This window comes from Sciurus carolinensis, chromosome 8, assembly GCF_902686445.1.
Source record: "Sciurus carolinensis chromosome 8, mSciCar1.2, whole genome shotgun sequence".
In the NCBI taxonomy this organism is placed as follows: Eukaryota; Metazoa; Chordata; class Mammalia; order Rodentia; family Sciuridae; genus Sciurus; species Sciurus carolinensis.
This window is the reverse complement of record NC_062220.1, coordinates 5,323,424-5,339,885: the sequence shown is the minus strand read 5'-3', so window position 1 is coordinate 5,339,885 and position 16,462 is coordinate 5,323,424. Positions and strand designations below refer to the sequence as shown.

At 44.8% G+C, this 16,462-nt stretch overlaps 1 protein-coding gene across 5 annotated transcripts in view; it reads left to right on the top strand.

The window, feature by feature from the left end:
• Window positions 1–16,462, top strand: part of Galnt11 (polypeptide N-acetylgalactosaminyltransferase 11) — a 44,701-nt gene that overhangs the window by 25,218 nt on the left and 3,021 nt on the right. For 2 of the 5 annotated variants that reach the window (XM_047559984.1, XM_047559986.1), the window contains exons 3-9: window positions 85–208; window positions 1,372–1,538; window positions 3,507–3,632; window positions 5,772–6,021; window positions 10,265–10,382; window positions 11,526–11,678; window positions 15,494–15,712. In XM_047559984.1, the coding sequence (XP_047415940.1) occupies window positions 85–208; window positions 1,372–1,538; window positions 3,507–3,632; window positions 5,772–6,021; window positions 10,265–10,382; window positions 11,526–11,678; window positions 15,494–15,712 (1,157 nt within the window). The remainder of the gene's footprint in view (window positions 1–84; window positions 209–1,371; window positions 1,539–3,506; window positions 3,633–5,771; window positions 6,022–10,264; window positions 10,383–11,525; window positions 11,679–15,493; window positions 15,713–16,462) is intronic. The other 3 variants (XM_047559987.1, XM_047559988.1, XM_047559985.1) reach the window with 2 other exon arrangements.

The window sequence follows — 16,462 nt, the reverse complement described above, 5'->3', positions numbered from 1 at the left end:
AGACTTTGGGAAGCTGAGACATCACGGCAGGAACTGGAAAGCCCCTCCAGACCGCGCGCTGATGGTAACCTCATTCTTTTTCAGGTATGATTTTCAGTGAGCGTGATCAGGAGCTGAGAGACCTGGGCTATCAGAAGCACGCCTTTAACATGCTCATTTCCAACCGCCTGGGCTACCACAGAGATGTGCCTGACACCAGGGACGCTGCGTATGTCGACTTCCTTTCTGCTCATGCAGTGTGGTGACGGTGCTTAGTGCCTGTCTGAGTCAGGAGGATGGTGTTCACCCGGTGCAGAAAGCTTGAGCTTTCCCTTGGTACCGTCCTCAAGTCCTGTGGTCTAAGGTTCACCAACAAGGCCCTGGAACTTGCTGCGTCTCTTGAAATTTCTCATCACATGGGAAGGAGGAGGGGCCGCAGATTAAATAACCTGAACCTAAATTCATTTTAAATTTTGTATTTTTGGAGTTGTGACCAAAAGAAATTAGTCAGTGGAGAATTATTTCACTCATAACCTTTACAGGTCCATTTTCTTTTTGAAAGACTTTCTCATTCCACCAACATTTATTGAGTGCTTTCTGTTTGCTAAGTACTGGGTTAGGCCCTGGCAATAAGTAGGATAAGACGTAGCCCTAGACTCCCAGGGCTGGGTGTCCAGCGGGGAGGCAGGTAGGTGAGCTGGACACTGCAGTGGCACCTGGGGAAGGCTGAGGCGGGAAGCAGGCACTCTGGGCTCGGTCCAGTCAGGCCTCGTGGAGGTGGGGGCCTTTCCATGTGCGGGAACAGCAGTTGGGGAGCATGCACGTGCAAGACTATACTGCGTGCTGCCAGGACTGACCTGAGGTCTCGCGCTGCGGGAGAAGAGCAGAAGGCTGGCGCCTGCGGCCAATGCTGGAGGGCGGTGGTGCTGTGGAGGGAATCAGGTTGCTGAGAGCCTCCTCACCTCTTAGAAGTAGTGCTCACTGGGAAGCTCCTCTGTTGAGACACTATGGTGTTATCATCAACCCTCTCTGTATTATTGAGCAAAAAATAAAATTTTCAAATGTGGAGTTTTCCTATGATGTTTTTATTTCCTTTTGAAAACTCACCGAAGAGAAGCTATGATTTCAGCAAAAATAACTCAAATTGTTATGTAATTTCTCTACCACAAAAGAAAAACAACCTTGAAGTTTTACAACTGTTGACCTAACAGTAATTAAGATAGTAGGTACCAGAGGGAGAATTATTAACAAAATATAAAACATTTGAAGAAAAAAAACCAGTATTTCCATTTGTGCTTTTAAAAAAAATTGTAATTAAGAAAAAAAAGCAGAACAAGGGACTAGCAAGTGTTCTAATTAAATGTCGGGTTTTTCTCATCTTTATGTTTACAGATGTAAAGAAAAGTCTTACCCTGTTGACCTGCCAGTCGCTAGTGTTGTCATTTGTTTCTACAATGAAGCTTTTTCTGCCTTGCTCCGGACAGTGCACAGTGTGGTGGACCGCACGCCAGCGCACCTTCTGCATGAAATCATCCTTGTGGACGATGACAGCAACTTTGGTAGGTGCCACTGGGCCTGGCCCTGTGCACTGAGGCTGTCGCTCACACAGGGCACTGGACACGTGGGGGTACAGCGCCTACGCTGCAGTCACAGCTGAGCCAAGATGCCTGTCCGTTGCTGTGGGATTATTTTGAAGATATGCCTTATTTTTGTAATCTGTTTATAAAGTGTGCTACCTGAATTTGGCCCTTGAAATTTTCCCTTTGCTAACTTTAAAAAACAAAAACTTTTTAAAAATAGTTGTAGATTTAAGTTTTGCTTATCTCTCATCAAGTTTCTTTGTTGATTACATTTTATATAATCATAGTAAAATGAGGAAAGCAAGGACTCCACCCTGATAAAATGAGTGTGTTTTAGCCACGTGCAGACTGCTAGGACCACTGTTGCCGTGCAGGTTCATGCTGTTCCTCCGCCAGCAGCCTCCCTGGTACTGCCTCCAAGTCACACCTCCTCCTCTCCCCACCCCCCTGATACCTGGCAATCACTCATCTCTGACTTTTGTCATTTTGAAAATGTTATGTAAATGGAATCCTTCAGTATGTGCCCTTTTGAGATTGACATTTTTTCACTGGGCATAGTGCTGATAGCTCTGAGATGTTCTCTGCATGCCAGTACTTTATAATGTGCTGCACATTTTACACACCTGTCTTTAATTCACCATGCACAAGCAGGGTGGAAGACTGTTTACACTACTTACTCAGCTCTCAGCTACTCAGCTAGCCACCACTGAATGGGCATACCATGTTATTTAAATATCTGAACACTGATACCCAGGGACCAGCATTCTGAAACGTTGGAAGAAAATTTGGAAATCAAAACTAGTGGCATCCGCCTATAATCCCAGCAACTCAGGAAGCTAAGGCAGGAGGATTACAAGTTCAAAGCCAACCTTAGCAACCTAAGTAAGGCCCTGATCAACTTAGTGAGATCCTTTCTCAGAATGAAACACAAAAAGGGCTGGGGATGTGGCTCAGTGGTTTAGCACCTGTGGTTTCAATCCCCAATACAAGGAAGGAAGGAAGGAAGGAAGGAAGGAAGGAAGGGAGGAAGGAAGGGAGGAAGGGAGGAAGGGAGGGGGGGAGGGAGGGGAGAAGGGAGGGAGGGAAAATTTACTTTCAAAAATGATTGATTAAAAAAAGTAAATCTAAGTCTGGATCAACTAGATTTGCTAAAGACTAAATACTAGAATTTATTGTTGATGTGTTCTTTTTGGTTTGGTTTATTTGGTTTTGAGTTGGGGTTTTGCTGTGTTACCCAGGCTGACCTGGAACTCCTGGGTCAAGCATTCCTCTTCTTCAGCCTCCCAGGTAGCAGGGCTGGCAGGCATGCACCACCATGCCAACTGCTGCTTTTTATTTATTTTTTTGATAAGCCAACCTGTATTTTTGAATTTTGTTTTGTGGCTGTTTTATCTAAAAGGAAAAGTTTGTGATGATTTACAGTGATTTGTGTGCTAACCAGCTATGGGTAGAATTACTGCTCATTATCTTTTCTGATTTTTGACATCATGAAATTTAGACGTATATACCTTGGAATTCATTAGTGCCGTTGGAAGGAAGACACTAAATTGTATAGCCAAAGGTCATATTTGTATCTGCTGTTACGTGTTGTCGGAGGGGTAACAGAAGTGACTTTTTAATCTTCCTAAGGGGTGAGATCCAGTTGCCCAGAGCACAACCCTTTGTGGCAACCTTAGTGTGACTGTGCGGCCAGCTGGATCCAGTCCTGCTCTGCCTTGGATACACAGGGCCTCCTCTTGGCTGGTAGTCTCACTCCTGCCCTTCATTTTCTTTTTTTCCTACAGGATAAGCTAGACATTCTTTCAAAATAGAGGGTCCCATAGTTTCCCTTGATAATTTGTTATTGTGGATTTTGGCACATACCAGATACAACTTTATAATAGGTATGAAATGCCTTTGTGTGTATTTTGTACAGATCGAATAATTTTGGAACTCTTTGTTTTCTAGATGATTTAAAAGGAGAATTAGATGACTATGTTCAGAAATACCTCCCTGGAAAAATTAAAGTCATAAGAAATACAAAGCGTGAGGGATTGATTCGAGGACGGATGATCGGTGCAGCACAGGCCACAGGTACAGCTGCCCCGGGGCCTTCTCCTTGGTGTCCAGTGCTGATGCTGAGGCGGTTCGCGCAGCCTCCCCGCAGGGCCTCTGCTGCGTGGTGTTTGACACAGCGCTCGTCTGGAGGCAAAGCCTTGCAGGGTTTGGAGAGGCCTTCTCATTGCCCTGGCCCTGCTTTCTCAGAGCACAGAGGGCATGGAGGGGGCTCTGCAGTGCCATCTCCCCTGCCTCCGCCTGTCATGGTATCTGCTGTGCTGGGGTTGAGCCCGGGCTCCCCTGTGCCAGGCAGTGCTTTTCTTCCTACAGTTGTCCAGAGTGTGTGGGGCTGGTGTCCTGATGTTCTTTTGTGGTCCTGATTAAAGAATGAGGGATGTGGTGTTGCAGGGAGTTTGCGGGCGTGGCAGAAGGAATCTAGGAAATGGTGTGAGCTCACCCAGCCGCTGGCACTTGCTCTGCCCGCTCTAGCCACTGCCCTTCCCACTCTTCAGCCCACAGTGAATTGAGGCAGTTAACGAACTGTGACTCCTGCTCCTGTCTCCTGGATTTCTAGTCGAGGACCACTGCAGGGGCTGCCTTGTTCCTGAAGGCAACAAGATAGAGCAGAGCAGTGCGGGCATCCTCAGGAGCCTGCCATCTGGGCTCTTCAGTTACACACATGCATGGTGGTGGTTTTTTTTTTTTTCCAGATAAAAAGTTATTTGGTAGGGTTTTTTTTTTTTTTTTTTCTCTTTCTTTGGTACTGGGATTGAACCCAGGGACACTTAACCACTGAGCCATATCCCCAGCAATTTTTCGTATTTTAATAGAGACAGGGTCTTGCTGAGTTGCTTAAGGCCTCACTGTGTTGTTGAGTCTGGCTTTGAACTTGAGATCCTCCTGCCTCAGCCTCCCAAGTCACTGGGATTATAGGCATGAGCGCCTGGTGGTTCTGTTTCTTTTTTTCCCATTATGATCTGGTCAGGTCCTTGTTCAGGTACAGTGTAGGATCTATTGGAAGCCAGTTTGGAGGAAGTATTATGGCATGTTCAGTGTGATCCGGGGTAATTTTACTTCCTTCAGTTAAATGGTGTTAATTAGAAGAAGTAACACTTCCAGAATTAAGAAAAACTATGAGTATGCTTCACCTCAAAGAAACCTTGATTGAACTGGGCTCATTGCACGTATAATGCGCACGCTGAGCATCTGCGTTTCAGCACTCAGTGGCAGCCGAGAGCCACATACCATCCTGAATCCTCATTAAGGTTGTTTGCAAACATTGAACTACATGACTGATTTACTGTCATCCTTGAAAACTTTGAGGCATTTCTTTTATCATTGGAGTTGGATTCAGCTGGTGCTTTTAAGTAACTCATGTAAAATCTGTATCATAAGTTTCATACATGCACACTTAGAATGATAATGCTCCCTGAGGATGAGAGTTCATTTTCCAGCTTCTTAGAATAACTGTGATGATACCAAAGAAATTTGGAATTATCAAAAACAAAAATCCTCATTCTTGCTCACATTTATCAAAGAGGAATTAAAAATGCAGAATAAAATTTTTATGAATAATATTTTGTGAACTAGAAAGAAGATATACTATGTTGGCTGATGACAACCACTAAAGCCTAGAGGGCTGGGAAAGCTAGAAAGGTGGGAAACGAAGAGAGAAATGTGGCAGGGCTGCTGTGGCATCTGGCCAGGGCCAGCGCTCTTCTCCCTGCAGAGAGGATTGCCGTGTCGAAGCAGTAATTCTTAGCGAGTGATGCTTCTGAGTCCCCCAGCAGGGATGCCAGTTAGTTCCTTGTACTGTTCACAGAGGCAGGAAATCTATTTGTGTGTGTATTAAATTTAAGAAATATTTTGATTTAAGTAGTTGTAATGAAAACACCCACACACAGCATGCCCCTGTGCTTGTACCAAAGCATCTTGACTCCACTTGATCTGACCCTGTAAGGACTGACTTGTCCCTGAGACTTTGTCCTTTTCCCAAGCAGGCTGCTCTGTCTGTGAGCTTCTCGGGGTCGTGCAGATGGCTGCGTGTTCCTCCCCTCTTCCCAGCTTTCCAAGTAGAGAGTGCCAGGTTCTTGTTCGTCCCCTGCTCTAGTGGGTGGTAGCAGCACAGCTGGGTGGGAAGCAGCTCTCCTGAGCCTCTGCCCTTTGCCCCTTCAGGAGAAGTGCTTGTGTTCCTGGACAGCCACTGTGAAGTCAATGTGATGTGGCTGCAGCCCTTGCTGGCTGTCATCCGCGGGGACCCACACACTGTGGTTTGCCCGGTGATTGACATCATCAGCGCAGACACACTCGCTTACAGCTCGTCCCCGGTGGTGCGTGGAGGGTTCAACTGGGGCCTGCATTTCAAGTGGGATCTGGTCCCCCTTGCTGAGCTGGGCGGGGCAGATGGAGCCACTGCGCCAATAAGGTAAGATTTTGCTTTCCTATTGTAAAAAGTCCCACTTCCTTTCCCTAGGGGGAAAGTGTTGACTTTATTTGTCCATTAAACATTCTTGAGTGCTTATTGCATTTTTTGTCCTCTGTTTAAGAATAAACAGCTTCACAGTTAGAGCTTTAAGGTTTTATGAGAGACGGACAGGCATGGTGATATCCTGGGTCCTTGTTGCATGAGGCCTCTTTGTGGCTCTTTGAGGCCTCTGTTTGCTAGGTCAATGCATGTGATTGTGCTGATCATTAACTTGTCTTCGGTTTTTTTGCTGTAGGTTGAGTATCCCATATCTGAAATGCTTGGGACCAGAAACATTTTGGATCTTGCCTTTTTGTTGGATTTGGGATTTGGGAATATTTGCATATACATGATGAGTTATCTTTGGGATGGGACCCAAGTGTAAATAAATATGAAATTTATGTTTCATATACACTTTGTATTGTAGCCTGAAGCGTTTTTAGTGCACCTGCTCTTTGACCGCAACCTGTCGCACGAGGCCAGTTGTGGAATTTTCCACTTGTGGCATCATGTTGGTGCTCAGAATGTTCGATTTTGGAGCATTTCTATTTTTGGATTAGGGATGCTCAACTTGTAATAAGAATAAGAATAATGCTGTGTTAAAGAATATTAGTGTACCAGTCTTTTAAAGATGGATTCTTAACTGGTACAAATATCAGTGTCATCCATATTCTGTATTATAAATTTGCTCTCATGTTATTTTTCCTGTCCTATTTTTATTTAAAAATTTTATGTGGCTTTTAGAGAACTTTAAAATCCTTGGTCTTCCTCTTTTTTAAAAACTTACATACATAAAAAGCATATAGATAAAAACTACAAGCTGCAGTATACACACCTTAACAGTGGTTATGTCATAACACCTGTGTCACTTCTGAGCAGGATCCCGAGGCCCCTCCATGCTGCCCTCGTCCAAGCCTGACACACAGGTGTCCCTGGCTGTGACATTGCCTGCTCTCTTGCATAGATGCACCCACTACAGACAAGCTCTAAACAAAACAGTTTTGCCTACCCTTTTCCTTCATATAAATAGTCACTCAGTTCATTCATTTGTTTTGCTTTACTTTGCTCAACATTGTTTTGAAATTTTTCCATGTTACGGTACACAGCTGCAGGTGATTCATTTTCACCACTGGGTTGTGGTCTGTTTTGTGAATCCAGCATAAGCTCTATGTACTTCACTGTTTGTTCACACTTGGTTGTTTTCTGTTCGTGGGTTCTTCTTGGCTTTATAAGCAGAGCTGTTGACGTTCTTCTTTATGACTTCTAGTGTAGGTGAGTCTGCACACCTCTCCTCAACTTTGGTGGATGATCTGATGAAGACGCGACAGATCCCTTCTCAGCAGATCAGGCGGCTAGATGGCCTTGCAGTACTTGTCAGCCTGCTTCCATCTGAACGCGCTGGGGGGATGTCAGTAGATCCTTGGCTTGTTCCAGGGCTCTGATGTGATCTGCCAGCAGAGTGGGTCCTCTCTCTGGTGGGCTTCCTGGGGAGGACCTGCGGCAGCTCTTTGTAGAGCGAGTGGTGTCCATGAGCAGAGCACACAGGGCACTCTGTCCTCCAGTCCCCATGTGCTTGTCATCCTGCTCACCCACCTCGGGGACTCAGGGTGGCTCCCAGGTGGTGGGTGCCTTTGTGTTTCTCCTCCCCTCTGGGCCCCCTGTTCCTTTTCAGAAACTGAAGTATGTGTACCTGAGTTAAGGTTTTTTTTTTTTTAACTTTCTCATTGCCAAGCAGTACCCCAGACTTTGTTGCATGTATTCTCATTCTTAGTTTTAGTAGCTAGTTTAAATATTTCTGTTTCATCATCTTCACGGATATTTGTTTTTTATTGCCTAGATTTTAATATTTTTAATCAAAATCATGCATTCGTCACAGATCAGGAAGTGAAGAACTTAGGGAGAGTCAGGCTGTCTTCTGCCCTGTTCTTCTCCAGGGGCAGGTCCTGTGCCTTTCTGCTCTTGGCCTTGTTTCTTTCTTCTTGGACGCCAGATGATGAGCACCATACTCTCAGGTTAGCCAACTTTAGACGAGGTGGACATGCATCATGAAGACAGCTCAGGATGTCAGTCCCCTGACCTCTGCCCCTAGGACTGCAGGGCAGTCAAGTCCAGTTACTCTGCTGGTCACTTCTCTGATGTTAGTGCCACTGTGGTCTCATATCCAGATAGGTCCCACACAAGTGGCATACACTTGATTTTGTTTGCTTTGTTTTTAGACAAAATGAAAAGCTTTGTCTTAAGATTACATTTGTACTGTTTGCTTTGTCTGTTTTGTATTGCTTTTCTTGCCTTGTTTGGATTGAGTTCAGCTTTTTTTTATTCTGTTCCCAGCTGCCACCCATTATTAGAGATTATGCATTCTTATATACTGCCTTTTTTTAGTGATTACCCTAGACAGTACAGTGTACATTTTGAGGTTGGTTGCCACTGAACTGCATCTCCTGTCCTCTTAATTTTTTTTAGACAGGGTCTCATTAATTGCTGAGGCTGGCCTGAAACTTTCTGCCTCAACCTCCCAAATAGCTGGGGTTATGAGTGTGCACCACCATACCTGGCAAGTGGACATCTTTGATTTGTCAAAGTTTAATATAAATCAGCACTTCCCTCAGCATTACAAGGGTCTTCGAATGTTTATGCTCTAGCTCCTCCCTCCCAGGTTATATACCGTTAATGAGAAATGTGTCTTTCAAGCTCAGTGGGACATTTTTATATGACCAACATTCATGCCGTTTTGCCCACATATTTCCCCCTTTATGTTACTCTGCTCCTTCAGCATACGTCCATTTGGGGTCACTCTGCTGTGCTTGGAGAACAGTCTTCAGTTATTTCCTTATTGTTTCTCTGTCTTTACTTTTCTGAAAGTATCTCACCATTATTTTATTTTTTTTATTTTTCGGGTTTTGGGGATAACCCAAGGACACTTTTTTCCCCAACCCGTTTTTTATTTCTTATTTCTTATTTTGAGATAGAGTCTTACAAAGTTGCTAAGGCTGACCATGAACTTGACGATCCTCCTGCCTCAGCCTCCCTGGCCACCCAGATTACAGATGTGTACCTTTAAAAAATATTTCTACTCAGTATCCAGATATAGTTTGGCTGATATTTTTTCAGGATGCCAAGAGCCATCATTGAAGGGCCTGGCTTTATTTCAGATGAGAAGTTGGTGTCAGTCTTATTTTGCTTCCTTTGAAATAATCTCTCATTTTCATTGGCTGATTAAATTTGTCTTAATTTTCACAAGTGATTTTCAGATAAGGATAAATATGATTTCCTCTTTCATTTTATCTAATTCTCTGCCAAACTTTCTTTCTTTTATCCTTGAACCTATAGAGCAGTTACTTTCAAGTCTTTGCGTGATAACTTTGTATTTGAAAACCCTGCATGTCTGTTTCTACTGTGGCTTGTTCTCTTGTTTTCTGTCACGTGGTTTTGTCCTCCTCATTGCCCCCTTCTTTGCTCTTTTTATTTTTGCTTAGGGCCACACACTGGATAGTCCTTGCTCATTTTTTTGCTTTTATTTTGCAGGCAGCATGGGCCACTAGAACCCATGATCCCTGGGTGCACTTTGAGGAAGTGAGATGCCTGGGAGCGGGGCCTGAGCCTGGTGAAGGCTGCCTGCCTCTGCTACCCTCCTTCCAGCCCAGGGCTCTGGCCTCTCGCCCTCCGCAGTGCGAACATGCTGGGCCCATGGTTCTTTGCTGCAGGGGCTCTTGCGTACGTGAGGATATTAGCGGAATGCCGGCAGCAACCCCACACACTACCTGTGCCACGTCATGACAGCTAAAAATGCTGCACTTGTTGTGAAATGCCCACTGCGAGGATAGTGTTGTCCCACTTGAGAGCCGCTGGTCACACGTTTGGTCCTCTGCTGGGCCTTGGAGTCCTTTTTATCCCTGTGGCTGTGTGTGGCAAAGGCAGTCACGGTTCATTTCAGGTGGAACTCTGTCAGATGTGGGTATCATGAGAAAAGCACTCCTGACACTTAAAAAGTCACCTTCATGTGCAACACTGAGCATGTCATCATAGGCTGCAAAGTTTTGTCTTGTGGCCCAGCTCATCCCTGATGGTAGATGATGTCCCATAATGGTCACCTGTTGTTTGCTCCAGAGCTGCACTGAATTTTTAAAAACAAAAATGGCAGGTGAGATAATGGTAGGTCTGTGTGTAACTTCTAGAGTTGGTACAGGAATTCTTTTCCTCCTAGGTCGCCTACAATGGCAGGAGGATTGTTTGCCATGAACAGACAGTACTTCAATGAGCTTGGACAGTATGACAGTGGCATGGATATCTGGGGAGGAGAAAATCTGGAAATATCATTTCGGGTAATTTTAATTTTATGTTGTGTTCAATTACTGTGTGTAGCAAGACATTATTGTTGTACGACTATTTTTTGTCAATGCTCCTTGGCTTTCTTCATGGGCAAACTGTCCTGAGTGAGTACTGCTTTACCAGAGCCTGTGATGTGGGCACTGTCTGTTCAGAGAGCGAGAGGCAGCTGAGAAGACCTGTCCTGAGGAGTTTGCCGGTGTGGCTGTAGAAGGGTCGGGGGAACGTGAGGAGGTCTTCACGTGACGGGGGTTTTGTTCTTCCTCAGCTTGTTCATTTTACTGATGCGCTGAGGGTGTCAGGAGGTTCATAGTTCCCATTTCACTGCGTCAGTAACCGGACTGTGCTGTTACCTCTAGTTGGAGTCCTCCAACCTAAGGGGAAATTCCAAGTCCTCCTCTTCTGAAAGGGCACAGTGTGGCCCAAGGGACCTGTGGTAAGACTGTTGTGGGACAGGACGGGGAACGAGGGTAGAACTGAGGCCTCCCATCTCCTAGGCCAGTCAGCAGAGCCCTGGAGGATAAACCACCCTCAGATGAGTGCCTCATTTTATAGTTTTGCAAATATATCAACTGCAGTGTAAGAGTTTTTTTTTTCCCTCATAATCTTTAAAATTTCAAAATTAAAGGCAGAGGCATAACAGGTTATCAGTTGCAGTTTATTGTTTTTAGATATGCTATTTATTTAGCAACTAAATAATTCACATAATCAAGGGCCATTTTAGATCAGAACTAAGGTCTTTTAATCTATAGCATTTTATAAAAACTGTTTTCTTTTTTAAAATGTATGTTTGTAAGAAAGTACCTGAGAAGTTGGAGGATTAGTTAATCAGCATTCCTGGTCCCTAAGTCCCTGAGAAACCTCTTTGACCTGGTTAAGCAGCACAGTATGGTGAGCACATTTCACACATAGCAGAAAATTAATATTTCATTGTTTTAGCATTTTATTCCATTTTTTAGTGCATTTCAGAAAGGTGCAATTTTTAAAATGTCCCTCTGATTTTTTCTTTGAATATTTCTATTAAGATGAAGCATCTTGCAAAGTTATAAACCCTATTTAATGAAGCTTTGTTTTATGAACATTTAAACAATGACTGCAGCACTGAGGCAACAGTTAACGCGCGCTTTGCTTCTGGCCAGATCTGGATGTGTGGCGGCAAGCTCTTCATCATCCCTTGCTCCAGAGTGGGACACATTTTCCGAAAAAGGCGACCCTACGGGTCTCCTGAAGGCCAGGACACCATGACGCACAACTCTCTGCGGCTGGCACACGTCTGGCTGGATGAGTACAAGGTGAGGCCCTAGGGCCGGCGGGAGCCCAGGGCAGGGGCGCTGTGAAGCGGGGGGCTTCTCCCACCCTTCCATCTGCGTCTCCTTCGCCCTAGAACCACCGCTTTCTTGCCTCTTCTCTTCACTGTCTTCCTCAGGTTGGGTTCTGATCTGACTTAATTAACAAGTGCCTGTGTGCAGAGCCTGTGTGTTCGCTTTCTTGATCCCTCTGGTCCCCTCGACTGCTGGCACTGGCCTTGGGTCTCACAGCCTCCCTTGTTAGCTCTGCACACCTAGAGTTCCTTTCCAGATTCTCTTCTGCCTACACTGCTTTTGGTATTTTTGTTGTAACATTTTTCAATTTGTTCATTTTTTATCACCTCATAAACTAGCACCCTGCCCTTCCTCTGTCACTTCCTATGTCACCAAGCGTGACTGGTTGTTTTGGACATTCCACACAGATGAAACGATCCATGATGTGTTATTTTCCATCTGCCTTTCACTGGGGGTTACGTTTTCAGGGTCATCCACGTTGTACCATGCATTAGTATTTCGTCCTTTTCATTGAATAGTATTCTGCTGTGTGAATGTGCCACGTATTACTTTTCCATTCATTAGCTGAAAGACATTTGGCTGTTTCTATTTTTGTCTATTACAAAAAATGCTGCTGTGAATATCTACATTTCTTAAAACATTTATTGAGCACCTACTGTGTGCCCGACTCTCTTAGGCACTTGGATAAGAGGTGAACAGGGAGTGTGAGTGGTGTCCAGCGCAGAGGAGAGGCCAGTTGAGCAGCGGCAGTACTGCGGATAGGAGCGGGGCCCTGAGCGGTCCTCAGCAGTGCTTGCTCCTCGCTTCCCCTAAGCCAGACTGTGGGCTCCTTGAAATTCAGTTTTGAGCTCCTTTGGAGCTAGCTGTACCTGACAGATCCCCCAAGGGGGTCTGCAGACCCTGTGGGTCCCAGCTGCCCTCACAGAAGGTCTGCCAAGCTGTTTGCCTGATCAGATTAGGATTGCCTCTGCCATGCTTGCCATGTTGGCATGGCTCTGATGGCGAGGAACACTGGAGTAAAATGGCAGGGCCTGAGCATCAGTCAGACGTTGGCACCAAATCGCACTCAGAATTGAAAACAAAAACCCAGGGATATGGAAGAAGAGGTGGTGGGACTGCAGATCAGTGCAACCACTTTGGAAAGTAGCACGGTGGGTCCTCAGCAGACTAGGATGAATGCAGTGGTGTTCCACTCCCAAAGAGCTGCAGTTGGCACACAGTAGTGCATCTGCACACCAGTGTCTGCAGCACAGTTGACAGCCAGCAGCCTAGGCACCCGTCCACCATGAGTAGGCTTCAGTCACGTGGTGTGTACACACAGCTTTACTCAGCCGTAGAGAGGGATGAATGATGGCACGTGCCAGTGAAAGGACTGAACTGGGGACTGTTGTGCTAAGTGACATAAGCCAGACACAGAGAGCCAAAGGTCAGACTTGTTCTTTCATACTTGAAAGATAAAGTAAGGGGGAATGGAAGGGATGGATCCCAAGAAATCCAAAGGTAAGTGGAGTGGGGGAGGGAAGAGGGACAGGAAAAGGGAGGGAATGCAGAAGTACTTTGACACAAGTACGCTGTGAACCTATGTGAGTATGCCACAGTGAAGTCTACTTTTTTTTTTTTAATTGGTTCTAGGAACTGAACCCAGGGGCAATCAACCACTGAGTCACATCCCCAGCCCTTTTTAAAAAACGTATTTTATTTAGAGCCGAGCCTTGCTAGGTTGCCGAGCTGGCTTTGAACTCAAGATCCTGCTGCCTCAGCCTCCTGGGCAGCTGGAATTACAGGCATGTGCCACCGTGCTTGGCTCTCCTATAAAACACCATTAAAACAAAACAAAAGCGAAGGAAGACCAGTTGAAGAAAAGGGACAGGGAGAAAGGAAAGCGGAAGCTCTGGGGCCTGAAATGGTGCAAATCATATTCCATGCTTGTGTAGCTGACAGAATGAAGCCCACCGTTCTGTGTAGCTATGAAGCACTGAGCAGAAAAGCCAGTGTCATTTAAGAATGTCATTGATGAAACGGTAAAGAGAGTCTTACTGAGTCTCAGCACGTGCGAGTAAATGCTTGCACCCGTCCTGCTGCGTGCTGGGGCCCAGTGCGGGAGGAAGTGTGTGTGGCCCTGAGCTGCGCCAGTGCCTGCTCTCCAGGACACTGGGAGGCTGATGAGGCCATGGTTGTTCATACCTGGGTTTTTGATAGACACCTTCCCAAAAATAAGTCGGTGGCTGAAAAGGAAAACAACTGATACTGCTTGTTGAACATGGTGAAACTCAAGCACCACCATGAGCTTGATAGCGTCCCAGGATTTCACTGCTCTGATGAGATCAGTGATATTCATGAATTTAAATATGGTACAGTAAAATTTCCCAAGAACTACAAAAGTCAGTGGAACCAGTATTTCCCATTTGACTAATATATCATGTTATAAAATCTTGTATGAGTAAAAGAGCCAGAGAGCAAGATGGATTTTAATGCAAAAGTATGAACTTTATTTTATTCCACATTATAATTAAGCTTTTTTTGTGCTAGGAATTGAACTCAGGAGAGGGCATTTTATTACTGAACTATTTATTTCTCTAGCCTATTATTATTATTATTATTATTATTATTGTTATTATTATTATTATTTTGGTACTAGGATTTGAACCCAGGGCACTTAACCACTGAGCCACATCCCCAGCCATTTTTATATTTATATACGGAGAGCCTTGCCAAAGGCTGCCTTTGAACTTATGATCCTCCCAACTCAGCCTCCTGAGTTGCTGGAATTAAAGGCATGTGCTACTGCACTGCACTTGTCTTAAAAAATAAGCCGGACGCAGTGGCACAGGCCTGTGATCTTGCAAAGTTGCATACCTGCTGACCTCGAACTTGAGATCCTCCTTCCTCAGTCACCCGAGTAGCTGGGAGTGCTTGGTACCACATCCAGCCTTAATTACACTTTAAAAGTTACTGAGTTTTGGCGTAGTATTAAAAAAGGATGACCATAATTATCTGTAACAGCTACTATATGTCCATTTTTTCCTTGTTTTCATGAGATTCTATTTTTAAAAATATATTCAACCAGGCTGGGGAGATAGCTCAGTTGGTAGAGTGCTTGCCTTGCAAGCACAAGGCCCTGGGTTCAATCCCCAGCACTGCCAAAAAAAAAAAAAAAAAAAAAAAATATATATATATATATATATATATATATATATATATATATATATATATGTATACATATATTTTTTTCAACCAAAACATAAACATTTGAACCAGACAGTAAAAAGATTTGCAAAAATACACAGCAAATGCCACTGTTCTCACTAAATCTTGTTTTGAAAATAGGTTATTTTAATGAATAAATATTTTCATATTTGCTTTAATTTCTAATATAGTAAATTTCTAATATATAGTATATTTCTAATATACTAAGTTTTTAATATAGTAAATATCAATAGCCCATACAAACAGCTTCCTTGAGGGTCCTCAGTAGTTTTTAGAAATACCGAGTTCTGAGACCACAGGACTTGAGAATGCTCGCCTCGTGCTTAGCTCTTCCTTGAGGCAGAGATGTACCGTCTTACACATTTTGCCGTTTCTGAAATCGGGACAGCATGTCTTACAGTTTAAGGTCTGTCTTGCTTTCAAATGGTGTGAAAATTTCCATTGGTAACATTTGGCAACATCAAGAAAATACTAGAATGAAAAATACCATTGTTTTAGTCATTCTTTAAACCTCAAATATAGTTGCATAATACTTCCTAACAAACAAATTCTGTTCTCTTTATCCCTTTCTAATGCAGGAGCAGTACTTCTCATTAAGACCTGATCTGAAGACCAGAAGCTATGGAAATATCAGCGAGCGCGTGGAGCTGAGGAAGAAGTTGGGCTGTCAGTCGTTTAGATGGTACTTGGACAATGTCTACCCAGAGATGCAGATGCCTGGGCCCAATGCCAAGGCCCAGCAACCCATTTTCATCAACAGAGGGCCCAAACGCCCCCGAGTCCTTCAGCGAGGCAGGGTGAGGCGCAGCCTTGTGCAGGTGTCCCACTACCAGGGTGACGACCTTCTCCACTTAGCCTAGGCTTAGGGTTCTGTCTCCAGAAATTGCAAGGCCTTGAAGGGAACCTGGTGCTACAGGGCAGGCTGTGGGCAGCTCCCTGGAGTGCTGACAGGGGCGTTGCTCCTGTGAAGGAAGGCAGTGTGGGTACGTAAAATGCTCAAAGGAAAGGGGCAGAGCGGCTCTGGAAGCACCCTGGACAGAGTAGCACCAGTGGTGGCAGGAAGCGGGCTTTCCCATCACATTCCACACCCCCCTTTCTTCTTTTTGGTACCAGGGATTGAACCCAGGGGCACTTAACTCCCTGAGCTACATCCCCAGCCCTTTTTATTTTGAGACAAGGACTCACTAAATTGCTGAGGCTGACTTTGAACTTGGAGTCTCTTGCTTTAGCCTTGGTTGCCAGCTTGGCCCCATTTCTTAATCACAATTAAATTTTAGGGTCTGCCCCTGAAGTTGCACGGTTTTCCTGAATCATTTCTTAGAATTGGCTCTCTGGCCAGCATGGTGGCACACGTGTATAATCCCAGCTTCCTGGGAGACAGAGACAAAAGTGCAATTTAGGGCCAGATTGGGCAGCACAGCAAGGCCCTGTCTCAAAATAAAAGTTGGGGCTGTACCTCAGTGGCCCTGGGTTCAGTCCCCAGTCCTGCAAAACAGAACAAGAGAAAACAAACCTGCTTTTTGGAAGTGATAGGCAGACACTGCCGT